Below are 22,510 nucleotides of genomic sequence, written 5' to 3'. Positions count from 1 at the left end.
CAGTGGAGGAGGGCAGGAGGCGGGGCCTTTCTCAGCTGGAAGATGGCGGCCGGTGATTGGAACGCGGTGCACATTCCACGGCCGGGCTCGTGCTGCAGCGTGGCCGCGCCGCCCGCGTGCCGCTGGCCGCACACAGGTAGCCGCAGCGACACGAGCTTCCCGCCCAACGGTCAGAGTGTGCAGCCCAGTGCTCGCTCGCTCACTCACTCAGTCAGTCAGTTATTCCCACGTTAACTCGGAAACCTTTGACCGGGTCACCGGAATGGGGAAAGTTGGAACCGTGTGAATGTCCCGCGTGTGATAGCTTCGCTTCTGCAGCGAAACATCTTTTAGGGCCTTAAAAGCAGAAAATACTGGAGGTGTTCAGGTCTGGCAGCAATGGCAGGGGGAGGAAACCCAGTTAACATCTCAAATCCTGTGACTCTTGCAAACCCCGTGGGTAGAGACCCACTCGGTTTGATTTTATTCAGTTTTTATTTTCCGTGGGTAATGTGTCCTCCTGTCACTCTATCTTTCTCTCCCTCCCTCAGTGACCTCCGTTTTACTGTAATCGTGAATGTTTTACATAACACGTGTTCAGCTTTCTTAAATGCTCAGCAATTCTGCGATCACTTTTGGAGGAATAAATAGTGGGTGATATTTGATGATGGCATCAATGTTGCCTTCTGCCCTGCATAATGAGCTAGAAAACTATATTTTTTGGGGGGAGGGGGAACAGATAAGGATGGGAATTTTCTGTCTCAGTAGTAGCATGTTACAGTGTACAGTTCTGGCCTCCTTCCTATCAGAAAGATGTTGTGAAACTTGAAAGGGTTCAGAAAAGATTTACAAGGATGTTGCCAGGGTTGGAAGGTCTGAGCTACAGGGAGAGACTGAACAGGCTGGGGCTGTTCTCCCTGGAGCGTCGGAGGCTGAGGGGTGACCTTATAGAGGTTTACAAAACCATGAGGGGCATAGATATGGTAAATAGGCAAAGTCTTTTCCCTGGGATCGAGGAGTCCAGAACTAGAGGGCATAGGTTTAGGGTGAGAGGGGAAAGATATAAAAGAGACCTTAGAGAAAACTTTCATGCAGAGTGTGGTACGTGTATGGAATGAGCTGCCAGAGGTTGTGATGGAGGCTGGTAAACTTATAACATTTAAAAGGCAGCTGGATTGGTATATGAATAGGAAGGGTTGAAGGGATATGCCTGAAATGCTGGCAAATGGGACTAGATTTATTTAGGATATCTGGTCAGTGTGGACGAGTTGGACTGAAGGGTCTGGTTCCATGCAGTACACCTGTTGACGTGCATAATGTTTTTATTCACTACAAATAACTGGATGATTTATTTACACCTCCCTACAATTCAAACTGAAGTTGGCATCTCAATTTTAACCTACCTGGAAGATTTAAGAAAATGCTGAATTTCATGCTGATTCCCAATTAGGAATGCTTTTAGGAATTAGGGCTGCTGCTTCAAAGTACCCTCCTTATGACCTGCAACAGGACTTAGCTTCTCTAGGCCAGAAAGGAAACATCTGAAATTGGAATTTCGTCCCTACAGGTCGTAAACTGCTATAAAGACTTTTAAAATTTAAATATATTTTTTTCTTTCTCATCTCTCTAATACTCCACTTTTATTCCAACGATTTTTTCTTTACCAAATTTAATTCTAAATCCTGCTGCTAGTAAGTCAGGCAATATCTGTGTGTTTTCTATGGATGCTGCATGATCTGAGCATTGCAACATTTCCTGTTTTCAATCTGATTTCAGCTTTTTTCTTTTATTTGTATTTGTCTCAGCTATGTTGGCTGAATTGTTACCGCACTCACCTGAGGAAAGCCTGTGGTTCAAGATTTTGAACATAAACAAGACCTATACTCCCAATGAATATTGGCTTAGCTACAGTGGCATTATTTTGAAAGTAATTGTGGAAAGCAGCTAGTGTCCTGGGCAATATCTGTTTTTCGATTCAAGAATGACAACTTGTATTTATATAGTATTTTCAATGAAGTACAGATCCCAAGTGCTTATCAAAAACCATTATCTGGTGCAATTTAACATCATCAAGTTTCACCATCCCAAAAAGAGTCTAATGAGCATCTTGAAAGTAAGGTCCAAAGCATAAACATGGCTATAAGTGATGAATGAACTAAAATCTTTGTGTGCATTAAGTCAGCGTTGGAGGAATGTAGAGTCGTAATGCTGGAACAGATTACACAGCTAAAGAGGGGCTGAGACCACAGAGGAGATTATTGAACTCCAGGTATTTCTGGACCAGGATCCAAAAATCCCAGATCAATGTAGATCAGATTGCAGACAAGTGAACAGGACTCGTGACAGAGGAGGATTTTAGTATGAGTGTTTTGAATGAGTCAAAGTTTGTTATCGAATTGATGGGAAGCCAACCAGAAGGGTATCTGAGTAGGTAAATCTGGAGGTGATGAGCTAAAATCTGGGAAAACTATATTTAGGGGAAGTGGATGGTCTTGATGAGAGTGAAGATTATAGGATCAGAAACTTGGAATCGATCGTAGGATGTCATGGTTGTCACTGGAATTGTAATCCAGAAACCCAGGCTAATTCTGTTGGGAAATGGGTTCAAATTCTGCATAGCAGATGGCAAAATTTGAATTCATGTTTTAAAACAGAAAAACATGGAGTTAAAAACTAGCTGCGTAGTAACTATGCAACCATTAGGCAAAAGTGAGGACTGCAGATGCTGGAAATCAGAGTCTAGATTAAAGTGGTGCTGGAAAAGTCCTGCTCCTTGGATGCTGCCTGACCTGTTGTGCTTTTCCAGCACCACTCTAATTTAGACTATGCAACCATTATCAGTCGTTGTAAAAACTCAACTAGTTCAATAATGTCTTTTCAAGGAAGAAATCTGTTGCCCTTACCTGGTCGAGCCTGCATATGACTCCAGACCCACGGTAATGTCTTAATAGTTTTCTGGGCAATTGGGGATGAACAACAAACATTGGCCCAGCCGGCAAAGCCTATCTCACGAATGAGTAGAAACGCAGCTATAGAGTCAGTAGGTAGAGGATGACGTTTGTATTGTGGACTCAAATCAATGACATTATTCTCCCATATATTCTACTGTCGGAAATTTTTATTTGCGTGGCTACTCTGCTGCTCATCATTATGACAATTCGAGGATACTGGAGGAGGTGTGAGATGGTGGTTAGATATGACTTGAGTCATTACAGAACACATAGAATCTCACTTGTTCATGGATGATATGGCCAAGAATATACTATGAATTACATTGTTGAGGAACTGAAATGGGCCCTTGAGGTTCTTCAGAGGGAATGGGAACAAGAAGATAAACAATTGCAGTAGCTTTTTGTAGCTGTGACTAAATAGATCAAGTTATTAGTGACAAATATTGATCCCAGACTGTGTACCTGTGTGATCTATGTTCCAAACAAATAGTTTATATTTTCTATACAGTTATAGGGAACAAAAACAGTTATGGAGTAACATTTCCATTTTTTTCTCAGAAGAAAACTGAAGATGTCATGACCTGTAATGGCATGTTTGCTTTGCAAAGTTCCTCACTGAACTCTGCATCAAACCTTTCATCAGTTGAAATAGAAAATAGAACAGTACAGCACAGAACAGGCCCTTCAGCCCACGATGTTGTGCTGACCACTGATCCTCACGTATGCACCCTCAAATTTCTATGACCGTATGCATGTCCAGCAGTCTCTTAAATGTCCCCAATGACCTTGCTTCCACAACTGCTGCAGGCAACGCATTCCGTGCTCTCGCAACTCTGAGCAAAGAATCCGCCTCTGACATCCCCTCTATATTTTCCTCCAACCAGCTTAAAACTATGACCCCTCATGTTAGTCATTTCTGTCCTGGGAAATAGTCTCTGGCTATCGACTTTATCTATGCCTCTCATTATCTTGTATACTTCAATTAGGTCCCCTCTCTTCCTTTTCTCCAATGAAAAACGTCCGAGCTCAGTCAACCTCTCTTCATAAGATATGCCCTCCAGTCCAGGATTCCTGATGAAGGGCCTATGCCCGAAACATCAAATTTCCTGTTCCTTGGATGCTGCCTGACCTTCTGCACTTTTCCAGCAACACATTTTAAGCCCTCCAGTCCAGGCAGCATCCTGGTAAACCACCTCTGAACCCTCTCAACAGCATCCACATCTTTTCTATAATAGGGCGACCAGAACTGGATGCAGTATTCCAAGTGCGGTCTAACCAAATTTTTATAGAACTGCAACAAGATCTCACGACTCTTAAACTCAATCCCCCTGTTAATGAAAGCCAAAACACCATATGCTTTTTGAACAACCCTGTCCATTTGGGTGGCCATTTTAAGGGATCTATGTGCCTGCACACCAAGATCCCTCTGTTCCTCCATGCTGCCAAGAATTCTATCCTTAATCCTGTACTCAGCTTTCAAATTCGACCTTCCAAAATGCATCACCTCACATTTATCCAGGTTGAACTCCATCTGCCACCTCAGTCCATCGCTGCATCCTGTCAATGTCCCGCTGCAGCCTACAACAGCCCTCTTTTTTTGTCAACGACACCTCCAACCTTTGTGTCGTCTGCAATCATGCTGACCCATCCTTCAATCCCCTCATCCAAGTCATTAATAAAAATTACAAACAGTAGAGGCCCAAGGACAGAGCCCTGTGGAACACCATTCACCACAGACTTCCAGGCAGAATATGTTCCTTCTACTACCACTCGCTGTCTTCTGTTGGCCAGCCAATTCTGTATCCAGACAGCTAAGTTGCCCTGTATCCCATTCCTCCTGATCTTCTGAATGAGTCTACCATGGGGAACCTTATCAAATGCCTTGCTGAAGTCCATATACGCCATATCCACAGCTCGACCCTCATCACCTTTTCCAGTCACATGCTCAAAGAACTCTATAAGGTTTGAGAGGCATGACCTGCCCCTCACAAAGCCGTGTTGACTGCATTTAATCAAGCCATGCTCTTCCAGATGGTCATAAATCCTATCCCTCAGAATCCTTTCTAACACCTTGCAGATGACAGACATGAGACTTGAAATGTTTTGTTATTTTTAGAAATAAAAAAAAACAAAAGTGAAATAAAAAGTACGGTTCCTCTTTATTTGGTGTTTCCTCAACCTCATTGTCAGTGATATTCAAAACATGAAATCATTTATCCTGTTGCAAGTATTGGAATCATACCTGCTACGGGTAAAATATTACATGATGCCATAGATAAAACTGTTTAACCGTGGAACTCTGTTTTTGCCAGTTTTGCCATTGATTTTGTCAGTGCAAGGTAATTTTCACTGCACATTCTATCCAAGTCTAGACAGGAATCTGACGAACTGTTTTGGTAAAAGGTTTGGCATTTGCCCATAGTGTACACATTTAACAAATTGTAGGTTTCAATAAATACCCATTTTAAGAACTTTACAATGTAAATTCAGTGTTAAAACCAGTAATTGCATTCTGCTATCTCCTAATATACAAGTCATGGTTGTAGCGGACATATTATGGAGAAAATATTTTGTTTAACATTGTCTTACTTTCATCAGGACCTTGCGCAAGAATACAAATTTAAGGGGTAAACCAACATAGGAAACATGGTAGGCGGGGACTGATTGGACCAAAGTGTCTGTTTCCATGCTGTATTAACAGGAAAGGATAGTTTCTTTATGTACCCTTTTTCCCCTAGTTGGGGATTCTATAGAAATAATGGACATGGTCTGAGAGTTTGAGCCAGACTGTTCAGGGGAGATGTTAGGAAGCACTTCTATAAAGAGGATGTTAGATATTTGGAACTCTCTTCTACAAAGACAGTGGCTGTTTCATCAGTTGTTAATTTTAAATCTGAGAGAGACTTTTGTTAAACCAAGTTATTAAGGGATGGGCCAAAGGCAGGTATAAAGTGTTAGGACACTGATCCACCATGATCTCACTGAATAGTGGAACAGACTCAAGGGGATGAGTGGGCTACTCCTGTTCCTATCTCTAAACCTCAATAACTAAAACAGCTACAGTTTTGTAGACGGCCTGTAGAAAATTTCCATTAAAAACAGCTTAGGTAATATAGTATGCATAGATGGTTTGCAATGCAGTCAAAATTCTTGGCGTAGGTTTTTCTGAATGTCCCTTGGGAAAGGAAGCTATAGATTGATCCATTAGATAGTATGCCCAAGAAAGCATTCCTTATACTGTATTTCCTCATGGTATTCAAATTTGGAGCTTAAGTGTAAGTGACAATTTAATGTCCTCTGGATACTTTGGGATATTTAGTGTTCAGTAATTTAGTTGGCCAGAATATTTTTATAGTGAAACCATTTGGTAAACTGGAGAAAGTCCTTTTTGTTTTGGTTTAATCCTTATTCTTAGAATGGAGTGTTTTCTTTAAATGAAAGTTATGTCTCTTTGGTTTGATTCATATGGATTAGAATCAAGCAAATATAAATGATAGAATTCGCCTTCTTTTATTTTAGATGGATACATACAAGACCTTGTGGCAGCCTGTGAAAATACCTTAAAAGCATTAAATAATAAACTTCTTACAACAGAACTTGATATCTTGGGTTCTCTGTTATATATTTTCCATAACCGGTTACGTCAGCACAAACCTTACTGTGCATTGAAACAGGTTAGTATTTGTGTTAAAATTAAATCTTACGCTTTAATAAAATCAATTGTATGTTAATCGAGTGCTTGTTTGTTCGCATTATTAAATTAAATGTTTAGTGTGGGTGTGAAGGGAAGTGATGGAACAGTGTATAAACTTAGTTTTGAAATTGATGCAGTTTGTTGTCATTTGTGTATTTAATCCAAATGTAAGTTACATTGTTTCTGTTCATTTGAAGTTATTTATTTTATTAATATGGATGTAGGTTTGCTCACTGAGCTGGAAGGTTCTTTTTTTTGACGTTTCGTCACCACACTAGGTAACATCGTCAGTGAGCCTTCAGATGAAGCACTGCTGATATTTCCTGCTTTGTATTTATATGTTTGCGTTTCTCTGGGTTGGTTATGTCATTGCCTATGGTTTATTGACTTTCACAATGACTTGGACCCATTTGCCACCCCCTGAGAAAAAGAACCAGAAATGACATCACCAACCTAAAGAAACCCAAACATTTAAATAGAAAGCAGGAAACATCAGCAGTGCTTTGTCTGGAAGTTCACTGAATATATTACCTAGTATGGTGACAAAACGTCTGGAAACGAACCTTCCAGCTCAGTGAGCAAACCTACATCCAGAACCTCAACCTGAGTTACAAATATTCTCAAAACTCACTATTTTATTCATATTTTTAGGTTGAACAATGTGTGAAGCGTTTGCACAATATGCAACTTGAAGGTTCGATTCAAGATCTGATTGAATTGTGTCCAAGGTAATTTGTGAAGCAAAATTGAAATGTGTTATTCTGCAATTTTAGGCCTATATGAGAGAGCGTGAAACAATAAAAAAAAAACGAAAGCCAGTTAGTTTGACATTAATTGGATATTGGGAAATGCTAAAATCTATTAAGGGAGTCTTAACAATGCACTTGACACATTATGATATAATTGAGCAGTTACGGTTTTATGAAAGGTAAATTGTTTGTAAAAGCTATTCCAGTCTATTAAGGTTATAACATAGGATAGACACAGGGAAATTAGTAGACATCATATATTTGAATTGCTCAAAGGCATTCTAGAAGATTTCACAGAAGAGGTTAAGAGGCAAAATGATGGTTTGTGGACTGAGACTATATGTTGGAAAGGATGGAGAATTAATGGGTGGATAACAGTGGAGGAATAAATGAGGCTGTTTCAAGCTGACAGCTATAACGAGTGGAGGGTCACAAAAAACATTACAAGTTTCTTATCAATGATTAGTGGCTTAGAAAAAGAGACTGGATCCAAGTTTGCTTACAATATAAAGCTAGTTTAAAATGTAGCTGTGATGTAATGGAAAAGTATGCCAGGAGTGGGCAACAAGGCAGAGGGTGGAATGTGATATGTTAATCACTTTTGTCGTCATCATAATAAAAAGGATTTTTTTATTAAAGGCTTGAAACTTGAAAATGTTGACACCAGGAGATACTTGCATATAGAGTTATACAGCCTTACAGCATGGAAACAGACCCTTTGATCCAATGTATAAAAGTGGATAAATTATCAGGACCTGATCAGGTGTACCCTAGAACAATGTGGGAAACTAGAGAAGTGATTGCTGGGCCCCTTCCTGAGATATTTGTATCATTGATAGTCACAGGTGAGGTGCCAGAAGACTGGAGTTTAGCTAAAGTGGTGCCAGTAATTAAGAAAGGCAGTAATGACAAGCCAGGGAACTGACAAGTCTGGTGAGCCAGATGTAATTGGTGGGCAAGTTGTTGGAAGGAATCCTGAGGGACAGCATGTGCACGTATTTGGAAAGGCAAGTACTGATTTAGGGATAGTCTGTGGTTTTGTGTGTGGGAAGTCATGTCGCATGAACTTGATTGAGATTTTTGAAGAGGTAACAGAGAATTGAGGAGGGCAGAGCGGTAGATGTGATCTATATGGACTTCAGTAAGGCATTCGACAAGGTTCCCCATGGGAGACTGGTTAGCAAGGTTAGATCTCATGGAATATGGGAAGAGCTAGCTATTTGGATACAGAACTGGCTCAAAGGTAGAAGACAGAGGGTGGTGATGGAGGGTTGTTTTTCAGTCTGAAGGCCTGTGACCAGTAGAGACCCACAGGAATCTGTGCTGGGCCCACTACTTTTCATCATTTATATAAATGTTATGGATGTAAGTTTGCAGATGACACCAAAATTAGGGGTGTAGTGGACAGCAAAGAGTCTTGATCAGATGGGCTGTGTGGCAGATGGAGTTTAATTTAGAATGATTTCGAGATGCTGCATTTTGGGAAAGCAAATATTAGTAGGACTTACACATTTAATGGTAAGGTCCTAGGGAGTGTTGCTGAACAAAGAGACCTTGCAGTGCAGGTTCATAGCTCCTTGAAAGTAGAGTTGCAAGTAGATAGGAGTCACGATTTGGAGATGCTGGTGTTGGACTTGGGTGTACAAAGTTAAAACTCTTACAACACCAGGTTATAGTCCAACAGATTTAATTGGAAGCACTAGCTTTCGGAGCAAAACTCCTTCATCAGGTGAAGGATTGTCACTCTGAAAGCTAGTGCTTCCAAGTAGATAGGATAGTGAAGAAGGCATTTGGTATGCTTTCCTTTATTAGTCAGTACTGATTACAGGAGTTGGGAGGTCATATTCCAGCTGTACAGGACATTGGATAAGCCACTTTTGGAATATTGCATGCAATTCTGGTCTCCTTCCTATCGGAAAAATGTTGTGAAACGTGAAAGGGTTCAGAAAAGATTTACAAGGATACTGCTAGGGTTGGAGGATTTGAGCAATAGGGAAAGGTTGAATAGGCTGGGGCTGTTTTTCCTAGAGCGTCAGAGGCTGAGTGGTGACCTTATAGAAGTTTCTAAAATCACAACAGGCATGGATAGGATAAATAGACAAAGTCTTTTCCCTGGGGTCGGGGAGTCCAGAACTGGAGTGCATAGGTTTAGGGTGAGAGAAAAGATATAACAGGGGCAACTTTTTCATGCAGAGGGTGGGGCGTGTATTTGGAATGAGCTGCCAGAGGAAGTGGTGGAGGCGCGTACAATTGCAACATTTAAAAGGTATCTGGATGAGTATATGAATAGGAAGGGTTTGGAGGGATCCGGGCTGGGTCCTGGCAAGTGGGACTAGATGAGGTTGGGATATCTGGTCGGCATGGGCGAGTTGGACTGAAGGATCTTTTTCTGTGCCGTACATCTCTATGACTCTAGTCCATGCTGACCATGCTCACAAACAAAACAAGTCCCATCTGCCTACATTTTGCCCAGATCCCTTCAAACCTTTCCTATTCATGAACTTATCCAAATGTCTTTTAAGCATTGTAACTATACCTGCATCCTCCACTTCCTTTTAGATTAGATTACTTTTAGATTAGATTACTTACAGTGTGGAAACAGACCCTTCGGCCCAACAAGTCCACACCAACCCGCCGAAGCGCAACCCACCCATACCCCTACATATACCCCTTACCTAACACTATGGGCAATTTAGCATGGCCAATTCACCTAACCCGCACATTTTTGGACTGTGGGAGGAAACCGGAGCACCCGGAGGAAACCCATGCAGACACGGGGAGAATGTGCAAACTCCACACAGTCAGTCGTCTGAGGCGGGAATTGAACCCAGGTCCCTGGCGCTGTGAGGCAGCAGTGCTAACCACTGTACCACCGTGCCCACTTCCTCTGGCAGTTCATTCTACACACAAACCATCTTGTGTAAAAAGTTGTCCTAGTATCCTTTTTAAGTCCTTCTCCTCTTTCCTTGAAAATATACCCCTAGTTTTGAATACCCCCACCTTGGGTAAAAGACCCTTGATATTCATGTTATCGATTCTCCTCATGACCTTGTAAACCTCTAAGGTTTCCCCTCAACCACCTATGCTCCAGTAAAAAATGTCCCGGCTTACCTTTAAACTACATCTACTACTCCTCAGCCCATTGAATCAGTGATCAAAATCTCTTTGTAATCTTAGATAAACTTCTTCGCTGCCCATTATAGATTAATTTTGGTGTCATTTGCAATCTTACTAACCATGCCTCCTATATTCTCATCCGGATCATCTGTATAAATGACAAATTGCCAATCCCTGTGCAATACTGCTGGTCACAGACCTCCACTCCACTCCACTCCAAAACAACAACCCTCCTCCACCACCCTCTGTGACCGACCATCGTGCCAATTTTATACCCAATTGGCAAGCTCACTCTGAATCCCATGTGAGCTAACTTTACTAGTCTACTATGCGGAACCTCACCACTGGCTTTACTAAAATCCAAGTAAACAAGATCTACTGTTCTGCCCTCGTCAATTCGTTTTGGTTATTTCTTCACAAAAATAAAATCATGTTTGTGAGACACGATTTCCCTCCCCCAAAACCATGCTGATTATCCCTAATCATTCCTTCCTTCCTCCAAATGCATTTGACTCCTTTCTTTCACCTCCAACAACTTACTGGCCACTGATGTCAGACTCCCAAGTCGGTAGTTCCCAGGCTTCTCCTTACAGCCTTTCTTAAATAAAGGCACGACATTAGGCACCCTCCAGTCCACCGGTACTCCACCCATAGTTATAGGTGATACAGGTATTTATACTAGGGACCCAGCAATTTCCTCCCTAACTTCCCAATCTAGACCCACCTGCCAGCACCCGGCCCATATCCCTCCAAACCCTTCCTATTCATATACCCATCCAAATGCCTCTTAAATGTTGCAATTGTACCAGCCTCCACCACATCCTCTGGCAGCTCATTCCATACATGCCCCACTCTCTGTATGAAAAAGTTGCCCCTTAGGTCTCTGTTATATCTTTCCCCTCTCACCCTAAACCTTTGTCCTCTAGTTCTGGACTCCCCAACCCCAGGGAAAAGAACTTATCTATTTATCCTATTCATGCCCCTCATAATTTTGTAAACCTCTATAAGGTCACCCCTCAGCCTTCAACGCTCCAGGGAAAACAGCCCCAGCCTGTTCAGCCTCTCCCTGTAGCTCAGATCCTCCAACTCTGGCAACATCCTTGTTAATCTTCTCTGAACCCTTTCAAGTTTTACAACATCTTTCCAATAGGAAGGAGACCAGAATTGCACGCAATATTCCAGAAGTGGCCTAACCAATGTCCTGTACAGCTGCAACATGACCTCCCAACTCCTGTACTCCGTACTCTGACCAATAAAGGAAAGCATACCAAACGCCTCCTTCACTATCCTATCTCCTGCGACTCCACTTTCAAGGAGATATGAACCTGCTCTCCAAGGTCTCTTTGTTCAGCAACACTCCCTAGGACCTTACCATTTAGTGTGTAAGTCCTGCTAAGATTTGCTTTCCCAAAATGCAAGCACCTCACATTTATCTGAATTAAACTCCATCTGCCACTTCTCAGCCCATTGGCCCATCTGGTCCAGGTCCTGTTGTAACCTGAGTTAGCCCTCTTTGCTATCCACTATACCTCCAATTTTGGTGTCATCTGCAAACTTACTAACTGTACCTCTTATGCTCGCATCCAAAACATTTATGTAAATGACAAAAAAGTAGAGGACCCAGCACCGATCCTGTGCCACTTCACTGGTCACAGGCCTCCAGTCTGAAGAACAACCCTGCACCACCACCCTCTGTCTTCTACCTTTGAGCCAGTTCTGTATCCAAATGGCTAGTTCTCCCTGTATTCCATGAGATCTAACCTTGCTAATCAGTCTCCTATGGGGAACTTTGTCGAATGTCTTACTGAAGTCCACATAGATCACATCTTCTGCTCTGCCCTCATCAATCCTCTTTGTTACTTCAAAAAACTCAATCAAGTTTGTGAGACATGATTTCCCACGCACAAAGCCATGTTGACTATCCCTAATCAGTCCTTGCCTTTCCAAATACATCTACATCCTGTCCCTCAGGATTCCCTCCAACAACTTGCCCACCACCGAGGTCAGGCTTACCGGTCTATAGTTCCCTGGCTTGTCTTTACCACCCTTCTTAAACAGTGGCACCATGTTTGCCAAACTCCAGTCTTCTGGCATCTCACCTGTGACTATCGATACAAATATCTCTGCAAGAGGCCCAGCGATCACGTCTCTAGCTTCCCACAGAGTTCTCTGGTACACCTGATCAGGCCCTGGGGATGTATCCACTCTTATGCGTGTCAAGACATCCAGCACTTTCTCCTTTGTAATCTGGACATTTTGCAAGATGTCACCATCTATTTCCCTACAGTCTATATCTTCCATATCCTTTTCCACAGTAACTGCTGTTGGCGGCACGTTGGCACAGTGGTTAGCACTGCTGCCTCACAGCGCCAGAGACCCGGGTTCAATTCCTGCCTCAGGCGACTGACTGTGTAGAGTTTGCACATTCTCCCCTTGTCTGTGTGGTTTCCTCCGGGTGCTTGGCCATGCTAAATTGTCCGTGGTGTTTAGGCGAAGAGGTAAACATAGGGAATGGGTCTGGGTGGGTTGCGCTTCAGTGGGTCAGTGTGAACTTGTTAGGTCGAAGGGCCTGTTTCCACACTAAGTAATCTAATCTAATCTTAAAAAAATCATGAGAATGAGAAACTGAGTAAATTGAATTTAACAGTGATCTCATTGAAGCAGATTCCAAAGAAGCCTTTGGGACAAACATTAAAGGGCTATTTCCTCTAGAGAAATATAAAACCGAGGGTCATAGTCTTGGGCGAATCATTTAGAACTTTGGGAAATTCGCTCAAGCAGACTTGATTTTTTGGAATTCTCTAATCCAGAGGTTTTATCTTTGATTATATTTAAAGTTGATGTGCCTCAGAACATTGAGTGCTAGTGAATAGTGGACAAGCAAGAAAATCAGTAGTTCATGATCTTATTGAGCAGGCACAATACACGGTCTATCTATTCCTCCTATTACTTATGAATTTCATATTGTGACTTTGATCTTCTTCAAAAATTTAACAGCATGTCTGAGGTACAGACTGGTAAGACAAAATATATTCCCAGCCAACCAGTCCTGGAGTGGATGTCGCTGAAAGTGTTGGGGGGCTGTAAGTTGATGCTGCGTCTGATGGAAATGTGCTGCAAAGCATTTCTGTATCCTTTAAGTGTAGTTATATTGCACTGTGTGCATTTTCATAATGAATCTCGATCTGAAATTTGCTTATATTGTAATAGGATCAGTATTTGTAATGTAAACCATCTTCAAACCTTATCATTAGCACAAGAGCTGCATACAATTTTCTAAGGTAGTAGGGCTGGTATAGAGACCACCAGACTTTGATGTTGGGAATGACACGAAACAGGAAATCAAAGCATCTGTATTTATGGTTGACTTTAATCTGCAAATAGATTGGGCAAATCAAATTAGTCACGATATAAAAAAGGATGAATTCCAAGAGTGTATGCAGGATGATTTTCAGGGCTAATATATTGAGGAGCCAACTAAAGAACAGGCCATCTTAGATGGGATATTATGCAATGTAAAAAGAATGTTTAGTAATGTAGATGTGAGACACTCCCTTGGGAATAAATAGCCATAATATGATAGAATTCTTTATTAAGAATGGGTGTGAGGTAATTGATTCTGAGATTAGTATCCTGAATCCTAATTAGAAAAACTATGATGGTATGAGGCTGAGTTAGCTATGATGGATGGAGAAATGTTACTGAAAGGGGTAATAGTTGATAGACAATGACAAACATTCGGAGAACGAATGGATGAAATACAAAAATTCTTTATTCCTGTCTAGCACCACAGTGCAAAGATAACAGTGGCCAAACTGTGCCTCATGAAGGAAATGAGTATTAGATGTAAAAAAAAAAGAGGCATACAATTTGGCAAGTAAAAGCAATAGATTTGAGGATTGGGAACATTTCAGAAGTCAGCAAAGGAGAACTAAGGGATTGAATTAAGGAGAAATTCAAGTATGAGAATAAGCCCTGCGGGGAGCTTAATTACTGATTGCTGAGCTTTCTGTAAATATGTAAAGAGAACAAGATTGGTGAAAACCAATGTGGGTTTCTTACAATTCGAAACAGGGAAATTTATAATGGGGAACAAAAATGGCTAACAAACCAAATTCATACTTCACTTCGGTCTTCACAAAGTAGGACATAACTAATGATGAGGAGCGAGGGGTTTAGTGAGAGGGAGGAACTGAAGCAAATCTGTATTTAAGGAAGAGGTATTGGAGAAATTGATGGGATTAAAGGCTAATAAATACCCAGAGCCTGATGATCTACATCCCTGAGTATTTAAGGAAGTGACCATGGAAATACTGGAAGCATTGATGGTCATCTTTCAAGATTCTCTACTCTGACTCAATTCCAACAGATTGGAGGGTAGCTAATGTAACCCCGCTATTTAAAAATGAAATGGAGATAAATCAGGGAATTATAGACTAGGGAGTCTGATGTCAGTAGTAGAAAGATACTAGAGTCCGTAATCAAGGACTTTACAACAGAGTACCTTTTTTTAAAAAATAAGTGGTAGAAGTCGTAACAATGAGAGAGGATTTACAGAAGGAAAATCCTTCTTGACAAATCTACTCATTCTTTGAGAATGCATCTAGTAGAGTTGATTGAGGGACCAGTAGATGCAGTTTATTTGGACTTTCAGAAGGCTTTTGACAAAATCCCACATAAGAGGTTAATCTGGAAAATTAAAACAGTTGGAATTGTGATATTATATTGAGATGGATAAAGATTGGTTGGTAGACAGGAAACAGTAGGAATAAATGGGTCCTTTTCTGAATGGCAGACAGTGACTTGTGGGGTACTACAGAGATCAGTACCAGGACCCAACTGTTCATTATATATGTTAATGACTTTGATGAGGGAACTAAATGCTACAACTTTGTGTCATCTGCAAATTTTGAGATGTATGGAAGGGTAAGCTGTGAGGAGGAGGTAGAGATGCTTTAGTGTGATTTGAACAGGTTGAGAGAGTGGATTAAAGGTATGGCAGATGAAGTATAATGTGAATAAATGTAAGGTTGTCCACTTTGATTGCAAAAAAAGAAAGTCAGATTATTACTCCAATGGCTGTAAATTGAGAGAGCAAAATGTCCGAGACTTGGGTGTCCTTGTTCACCAGTTGCTGAAAGTAAACATGCAGTTGCAATAGGCAGTAAAGAAGACAAACTGTATGTTAGCCTTTGTAGAAAGAAACTTCCAAGTACAAGAACAAGGATGTCTTGCTGCAGTTACATGGAGTATTGGGGAGGCCACACATGGTATGCTGTGTGCAGTTTTGGTGTCCTTATTTGAGGAAGGATGTTCTCACTGTGGAAGGAGTGCACTGAAAGTTTACCGAATTGATTTGTGGGATGCAGGATGAGGAGTGATTCTATCAGTTAGGACTGTGTTCACTGGAGTTTAGAAGGATAAGTGGGGATCTCACTGAAACCTGTAAAATTCTAATAAGTTCTAGACAGATGCAGAAAGGATGTTCCCACTGGTAGGGGAGTCCAGAACTAGGGGTCATACTTTAAGGATAATGGGAACCCTTTCAGGACTGAGATGAAGAGAAATTTCTTTATCCAGAAAGTGGTGTGTCTGTGGAATTTGCTGCCACAGTGTTTCAGGCCACAACATTGTGTTGTCAAACAGAAGGTAGAAAAAGCTCTTGTGGCTAAATAGATCAAGGGATCTGGGGGCAGTATAGGATGAGGATATCGAGCTCGATGATCAGCCATGAACATATTGAATGGCAGAGGGTTAATTGGCCTTTTTTTGCTACTGTCTTCTATATTTCTAAGTTAGCAACGGATACTGAATTATTAGAGGATGTTTATAACATGTCAAGTACAATAAAAATCATACTACTTGTACTGATTGCTCTTTCTTTTTGGTTGAATGTATTTTGTTTCACTCTCTAATTGTGTACTGTATACAGCTAAAATTGACAGCCGTTCTGAAACGGATGCTGAGGCATCTGAATTGTGCCGTAGGATTTTTCTGTGCATTATTTTTAATGCATTTTCAGGTCAAATGGCTGAAATTGTGGAAGACCATTTTAGTCAATGCTATTTTAAGTTACATTATTTGAAATGTCTCGACAAATGTTCTCTTTGTATTTTTTAAAATGTATTTCTAGTCATAGCCAGACATTATAGATAGGTACAATGTTTCAACATTGGTCCAACAAAACATTATGCTTGAATGGCAATTAGTTACATTGGTGTTTCAGCATCTCACCTCTCTTCTTCCCAAAGCCCTCACTCCACCTCTTGTTAGCATTCTTCCATTTAAGTGAGATGATGGACATGGTTTAATTTTGCTATTGGCTGAGAGACCATGTTTGAGTTTTGAATACTTTAATATTAAAATCGGAGTGTTCTTCCAAGAAAATGTTTAATTCCTACTTTCAATTTATTAAGTAGTTAAATTGTGCTGCAGAAAAATCCTTTTGTTTCTATTCTCTCGATGTTTGAACAGCAACTGGTTATAATTTCTTAGATAAAATTATTCAATTCATTTTTACAGAGGATTCAAAAAGAGATGAAAAGCTAAAGGATAGTGATTATGAAGGATGATTATGCAATGGGCTCCCAGCAGTTATAAGGTAAAAACAAGGGCTGCAGGTGCTGGAAACCAGATTCTAGATTAGTGTGGTGCTGGAAAAGCACAGCAGATCAGGCAGCATCCAAGGAGCAGGAAAATCGACATTTCGGGCAAAAGCTCCTGATGAAGGGCTTTTGCCCAAAATGTCGATTTTTCCTGCTCCTCGGATGCTGCCTGACCTGCTGTGCTTCGCCAGCACCACTCTAATCTAGAATCCCAGCAGTTATAAGCATTGTTGCCAGTGTTTACAATCGATGGAAAGGAAAATAGAGGTTTATGGTCAAGCGAAGGATAAAACAAAATGTATTGTATGAATTTAAACTAGAAGGACGAATTCCAAGTTTGAGACTTTGAATGCTGCCTAATTCAGCAATGAAAGTAAATTTATGTGGCTTAGGGAAAAGGTGGCAAACATTCATGGTGCAAAGAAGACTGGCCCAGATGAGAATAGAGTAATTGATATGAGATGGTAAAGCTTAAATTGGAGCTTTAGTATAGATTGGCTGAGATAGAGAAAGAGTTGGATAGTGTTGGGATGAAAGTCACTTTATGAGAAAATATTGGCTGAGAAGCAATATTCTTTCTTTAGTTGTGCAGAAACAGGGAAGTTTCTATACAAACTGCACACTAGTTTGTTGTGTGTTGATGCTTCAAATGCTGAACAGCACAAAGTTTAAAAGGCTGTTTTTCAATGAATCTTCTGTGCACTACAAAAAAAAGTTTTGTTGATTAGAAGCTGAGTTGGCATTTGAACAGCAGTGTTACAAACCATCTCAAAATCAGCAATAGTAAGTCTTTGGGGTATCTCAGCTATCTTTTCCCCCCCCCATATTTCTCTTAGTCCCCTAGCCCACAAACCTCATTCCTGATGAAGAGCTTATGACTGAAACGTTAATTCTCCTGCTACTCGGATCCTACCTGACCTGCTGTGCTTTTCCAACACCACACACTCGACTATGAAATTGGTGACCAAGTTCAAAAATGTTGGCTTAGTTCTCTAGAATTTGAAATTCAGCCAAGAGTGGTTACTGAGCAAGCAATTTGACACGAAGTGTGAATTAAAGTTATCAGTAGAAATGAGGGCAAGACTGGATGTTATGAGTTGTACATGTGGAAGCTGAATCCATGCCTGTGATAGAATGGAGGATACTGGTGGAAATCACTGTTCCTGAAAGGATGCAGTTTGGGAAATTTCCTTATGGAGCACTTCTAACTTGATTTGCTGGTCGAAGAAGCCTTTTGAAATAATGTATCCAACATGTTTATCTTCAAAATGCCGCATTCAATTGCATAAAGATGGCACCCATTTTAGTCTTGGTCTGATGCTTATTAAAAATATTCTGGACTGTTGGGTTTCCTTAATTCTAATACATGATAGTTTGACTATTCAATATCTTCATTGTAAAGAATTTATAGTCCTAAATGTCGTAGTTACAGGATTGCTTAGCAGACTATGGTAAGTGAAAATTTAGTTTGTTGAAGCCATACTTACATTCACTGTCATTTTTAGAAAAATAACTGAAATTTCACTTTTTTTTTCTTTCTAGGATAATGTTTAGAAGTATTGTTTTAAGCCTAGAACTTTTATATGATAAGCTGTTCCTGTTACTGAATGAGGTAACTAAAATTCAAGATATGTCCTACGTGAAGGAGTTTTCCTTCCCTGTTAGCGTCAGGCAATGGCTTGGTCTTTCCTATTGCAATTTCACACAAATGAACCTGTCAAGTGTTTCAAGTCAGATGAGTGGATTGCTTTCAGATAACTCTGGCTTACTTGATAAATTGTTCGCGGAGACCGAACCTTTATTATTGGAGGATGATCAAAATACAATATTTAAAGAAAATAAAATGACTGATAGCATCACCTCTAAAACAGATCAGATTTCAGATATCGGACCCCCTGAGCAAGGCCATCGTGAGATTGGTGAGTATTTGTGTGATGTTTATTGCAGTAAGTTAATCTGTTGATTTGCCATATAATATTTAATAGTCTAAACTGTATTTTTCCCACAATGACATGTAGTAATATTATATGTGTTCTACAAATGTTAATGTTTCAAAAATACAATTTGTTTTGAATTGTAATGTATTTTCTTCTGTTGAAGAAACTGGACTTCAGTTGGGATTTGAAATTAAGTCTGTGCAAGTTCAGAGTCACAACAATCCTGAGGTCAGTATGTGTTTATAACTCTTATTAATGCTTTATTCCCATTATTCTCTCTCTGCCCTTGCTCTCTCTCCAGCTGCTGACCAGTTCCATTTGGCTTACCAGCATGTGCAGTGTTTTGCTTTTAGTACTGAGTAAAAGTATGTTTCCCTATTAATCTACATTCATTTTAAAACTAGCTTTGTTTTTCTTGACTGGACAGAAGTCTCTAAAGAACTTTAACTGCAGAAGATTGCAGAAAAGTAAGCAACTGTTTCCTTTGGATGAGTTTGTGAGGAGAATTGGTGCAACACAGACTTTCAGTGCATTGTGTTGGGAGCTCCAGACAATGTTCCGTTGGTTTCGACACCAAAAACTAAAACATGAAACGTGCTATTTTGGAAATCAGTTTCTCCGGTGTCGCAGACTTAGAATGGTGGAAACTCATGGTTACAGGTATGTGAAGTAAAGAGGGGGAGCTTAGTAAAGAAGCAAATCAAATTCTAATGGTCATAATGGCTTGTGGTAAAGCATCCAGCTGCAGTTTGATTACAGTTTTGATGGCCTGGGTAGTAATAGTCAACAGCCAAAATAAAGAAAAGCAAATTGTGTAAAACACTGTATGAAAACAATAAAAAAATTACATGTAATCTGGTCATTACTCCAGCATTTGGTCTGTAGTTGTGGCTTGTTTTATATAATCAAAACAATAAGGAAGTTTCTGTACAGGTATTGATGCAAATAAAAGTAAACTATGCATAACTTTGTTTGAGTTGAGATGTGCAACTTTGGAATCAGTCTCTACATCTTCCTGCAATGCCTAATTGGGGTGCTGTAGCCTTTAATCACTGTCTCCTGCCTCACAGAGTTACCATAGCACTAGTATGCATTTTCCATTTCACATGTCAGCAACCATCCTGACTCACATACTGCTTAAAAAATGAAAGCAGGCCATTCAACCCATCTGATTCATTCCCGAATTTATGCCATTCACAAGCCTCAGGAAATACTTAATTGGCCATTAAATGCTTTTGCAATATCTTGAGATTGAGAAAAGCGCTGTAAAAATGCAAGTTCCTTCTTGAAAATTTGTTTGTTGGATCAGATATAACCAGGCTGACTAGTCAGCTGGTCATACTTCGCACCTCTTCTCAAATGATGAGTGACTAATTATGCTGATTTAGCATTGAGACGTCAATGTACCCAGCACAGAAATATTGTCTTCAGGAGGAGAAGGAAAATAATGAGAAAAGGTCTAAAATCAATTCAGAAAACCAACAGAGCATCTGGTACTAAAATAAATATTTTTCATCTTTGCACAATCTCGGCATCTAATTTATTGCATTTAATATTTTGAGCTAGTAAAAAGAATGAGATTTTTCATCTTGTTGCCAAATCATATAGATTGTTAACTGCCTGTATTCTTTTTCCTTATAAAATATAGTTTCCCAAAGAAGATCAATTTGATAAAAATGTCTGTCTCCAGATATCTCATTAAAAGATCTCAGGGAAAATTGCATCAAGGTGATATATTTAAATATTGGAAAACTTCAGTGTTCCCTCTTCAAAACTGTAAGATCAGACGTTCAAAATTGTACAGAAGAAAAGGCTCCTTGCTCAAGAAGAAACTGAGAAGCAGTAGACTTCACACAAAAGAAGGAAGCAAAAGGACATTTAAAACTATTTCACGGTTTGCATTTGACACACAAACTGCTATAAAGAGACAGTGTGTTACTGGAGATTTGCACACTAAACTTGGAAACAGTGGTTTGCATCAGAATGGGAAAACTCTGGCACTTCCCCTTGATTCTTTGAGAGGAGGAGGTTCTGCAATTGTGCCAAATACGGATGATGATATTGATGCCATTTTTGCATCAATTGGTATATAGTTCTTTCAAATTTAAAAATCGCTGTAAGTGGAAGATTTGACAATATAAAGTAACTGGAAGCAAACTAAATGTGCATTTCTGTTCATGTTTTTGGAAATAGAATGTTTAATTTATATGTTGCATTTTTGACTCTTCAATTTGAATAACTTTACCAGAAAACTGGGTTTAATGAAAGGAAGGAGAAAAGACGTGGTTCTGTTTTTCCCATCCATAATGAGTGAGTATTGGGTGTGGTTGCACAAACAATCTTTCTCCAGGTTTTCAGGTTTGCATTTATCAGCTGAATTTTGCAATTACTGTTATAAGTTTTACTCATTTGCTACATTTTTACAAGTTGGGTGTTATGTCTGAAAATACTTTCACTCCTGATTAGAACTTGTCCTTTTGTGAGTCACCTCTTGCAACTTAGCTTCAGTTTCCAAAATCAACGTTTTTGATATTTTGTATTCTTATTGATATACTTAAAATACCAGCAGCTTTTTATTGCTATTTCAAAATAGTTTTGTCACACACAATGTATCACAACTTGGTTTTTCCACATACTTTCAACTTTATTTGAATTTATTACATTGCAGTATTACATTTTTGCAACTTGACGAGGCTGAGTAACAAAAGCAGCATTGTAATAATACCTCCTAGATAAATGCTAAGCTCCAAAGTGTACAAACTCTTGACAGTTATAATTAACCTTGACAACGTAGTTTTGTTTCAGTACTGGTCTAACGTTAGATTAGCACATTGTACTTTCTTTACTTTAGGAGTGGGGAGCTTACATTTTCTTGCTACATGCCATGAAATCAGTAGCTGTTTTATCAAAGCGCTTTTATTTCCCTTTCCTATCATTTGGTCCAACATTCAAAAATTACAGTACAGGTAATAATCATGTAATGCCATAATGTATTGTTTTCATAATAAATATGCAAAAATTTGATACATTAAGTTTTCATAACTGCATGCAATTTTTCAAAAGACATATAAAAGGTAGCAGGTAGTTATAATCATCTGCTAGTATCTGGTAAAATATTGCTGATGGAACTACATTCACCTTCATCACAATAATGAACAATTCGCAAACATTTTTTAGCTGTGTCCTGCAGAATCACTTTTAGTCTCGTAAAACATGCATAGCTATCATCTCAGGATACTAATAACTGTAAAGGTAGCAGCCACTTTTCTTGTTCATTTGTCTTTTTCCTTTTATCTGCTTTCCTTTCTCGTTCACGCTCACTCATTATACTTGAGTGACTTTTTTCTGTTTTCTACGCTATTATACCAATGCATGTAGAGTAATGGAAGTGAGCAGACATGACTGATCAGGAATGGAAATAATTTGGGAATTGGAGCCCTTTGCTGCATTTAATTGTTTGACTACAGTTTTGATGGCC

The 22,510-nt window shown here is 39.8% G+C and overlaps 1 protein-coding gene across 1 annotated transcript; it reads left to right on the top strand.

The window, feature by feature from the left end:
* Positions 1-3: 3 nt before the first annotated feature.
* On the top strand, positions 4-22,010 carry nepro (nucleolus and neural progenitor protein). Its single transcript, XM_060826449.1, has 9 exons — positions 4-136; positions 6,450-6,604; positions 7,276-7,352; positions 13,488-13,619; positions 18,469-18,546; positions 18,638-19,014; positions 19,196-19,260; positions 19,460-19,692; positions 20,681-22,010. Exons 1-9 carry the CDS (start codon positions 43-45, stop codon positions 21,123-21,125), a joined length of 1,656 nt encoding a protein of 551 aa, XP_060682432.1. The 5' UTR covers positions 4-42; the 3' UTR covers positions 21,126-22,010.
* Positions 22,011-22,510: the final 500 nt, after the last annotated feature.

The sequence above is a fragment of the Hemiscyllium ocellatum genome, chromosome 6, assembly GCF_020745735.1.
Source record: "Hemiscyllium ocellatum isolate sHemOce1 chromosome 6, sHemOce1.pat.X.cur, whole genome shotgun sequence".
NCBI classification, from domain to species: Eukaryota; Metazoa; Chordata; class Chondrichthyes; order Orectolobiformes; family Hemiscylliidae; genus Hemiscyllium; species Hemiscyllium ocellatum.
This window is presented reverse-complemented; position numbering and strand designations above follow the sequence as displayed.

Excerpts from the sequence above, each read along its gene's own strand:
- nepro (XM_060826449.1), top strand. The coding sequence starts at position 43 with ATGGCGGCCGGTGATTGGAACGCGGTGCACATTCCACGGCCGGGCTCG. Across the intron at positions 6,605-7,275 it reads CTTACTGTGCATTGAAACAG|GTTGAACAATGTGTGAAGCG; the intron begins GTTAGTATTTGT and ends TCATATTTTTAG. Across the intron at positions 19,693-20,680 it reads GTGGAAACTCATGGTTACAG|TTTCCCAAAGAAGATCAATT; the intron begins GTATGTGAAGTA and ends TATAAAATATAG.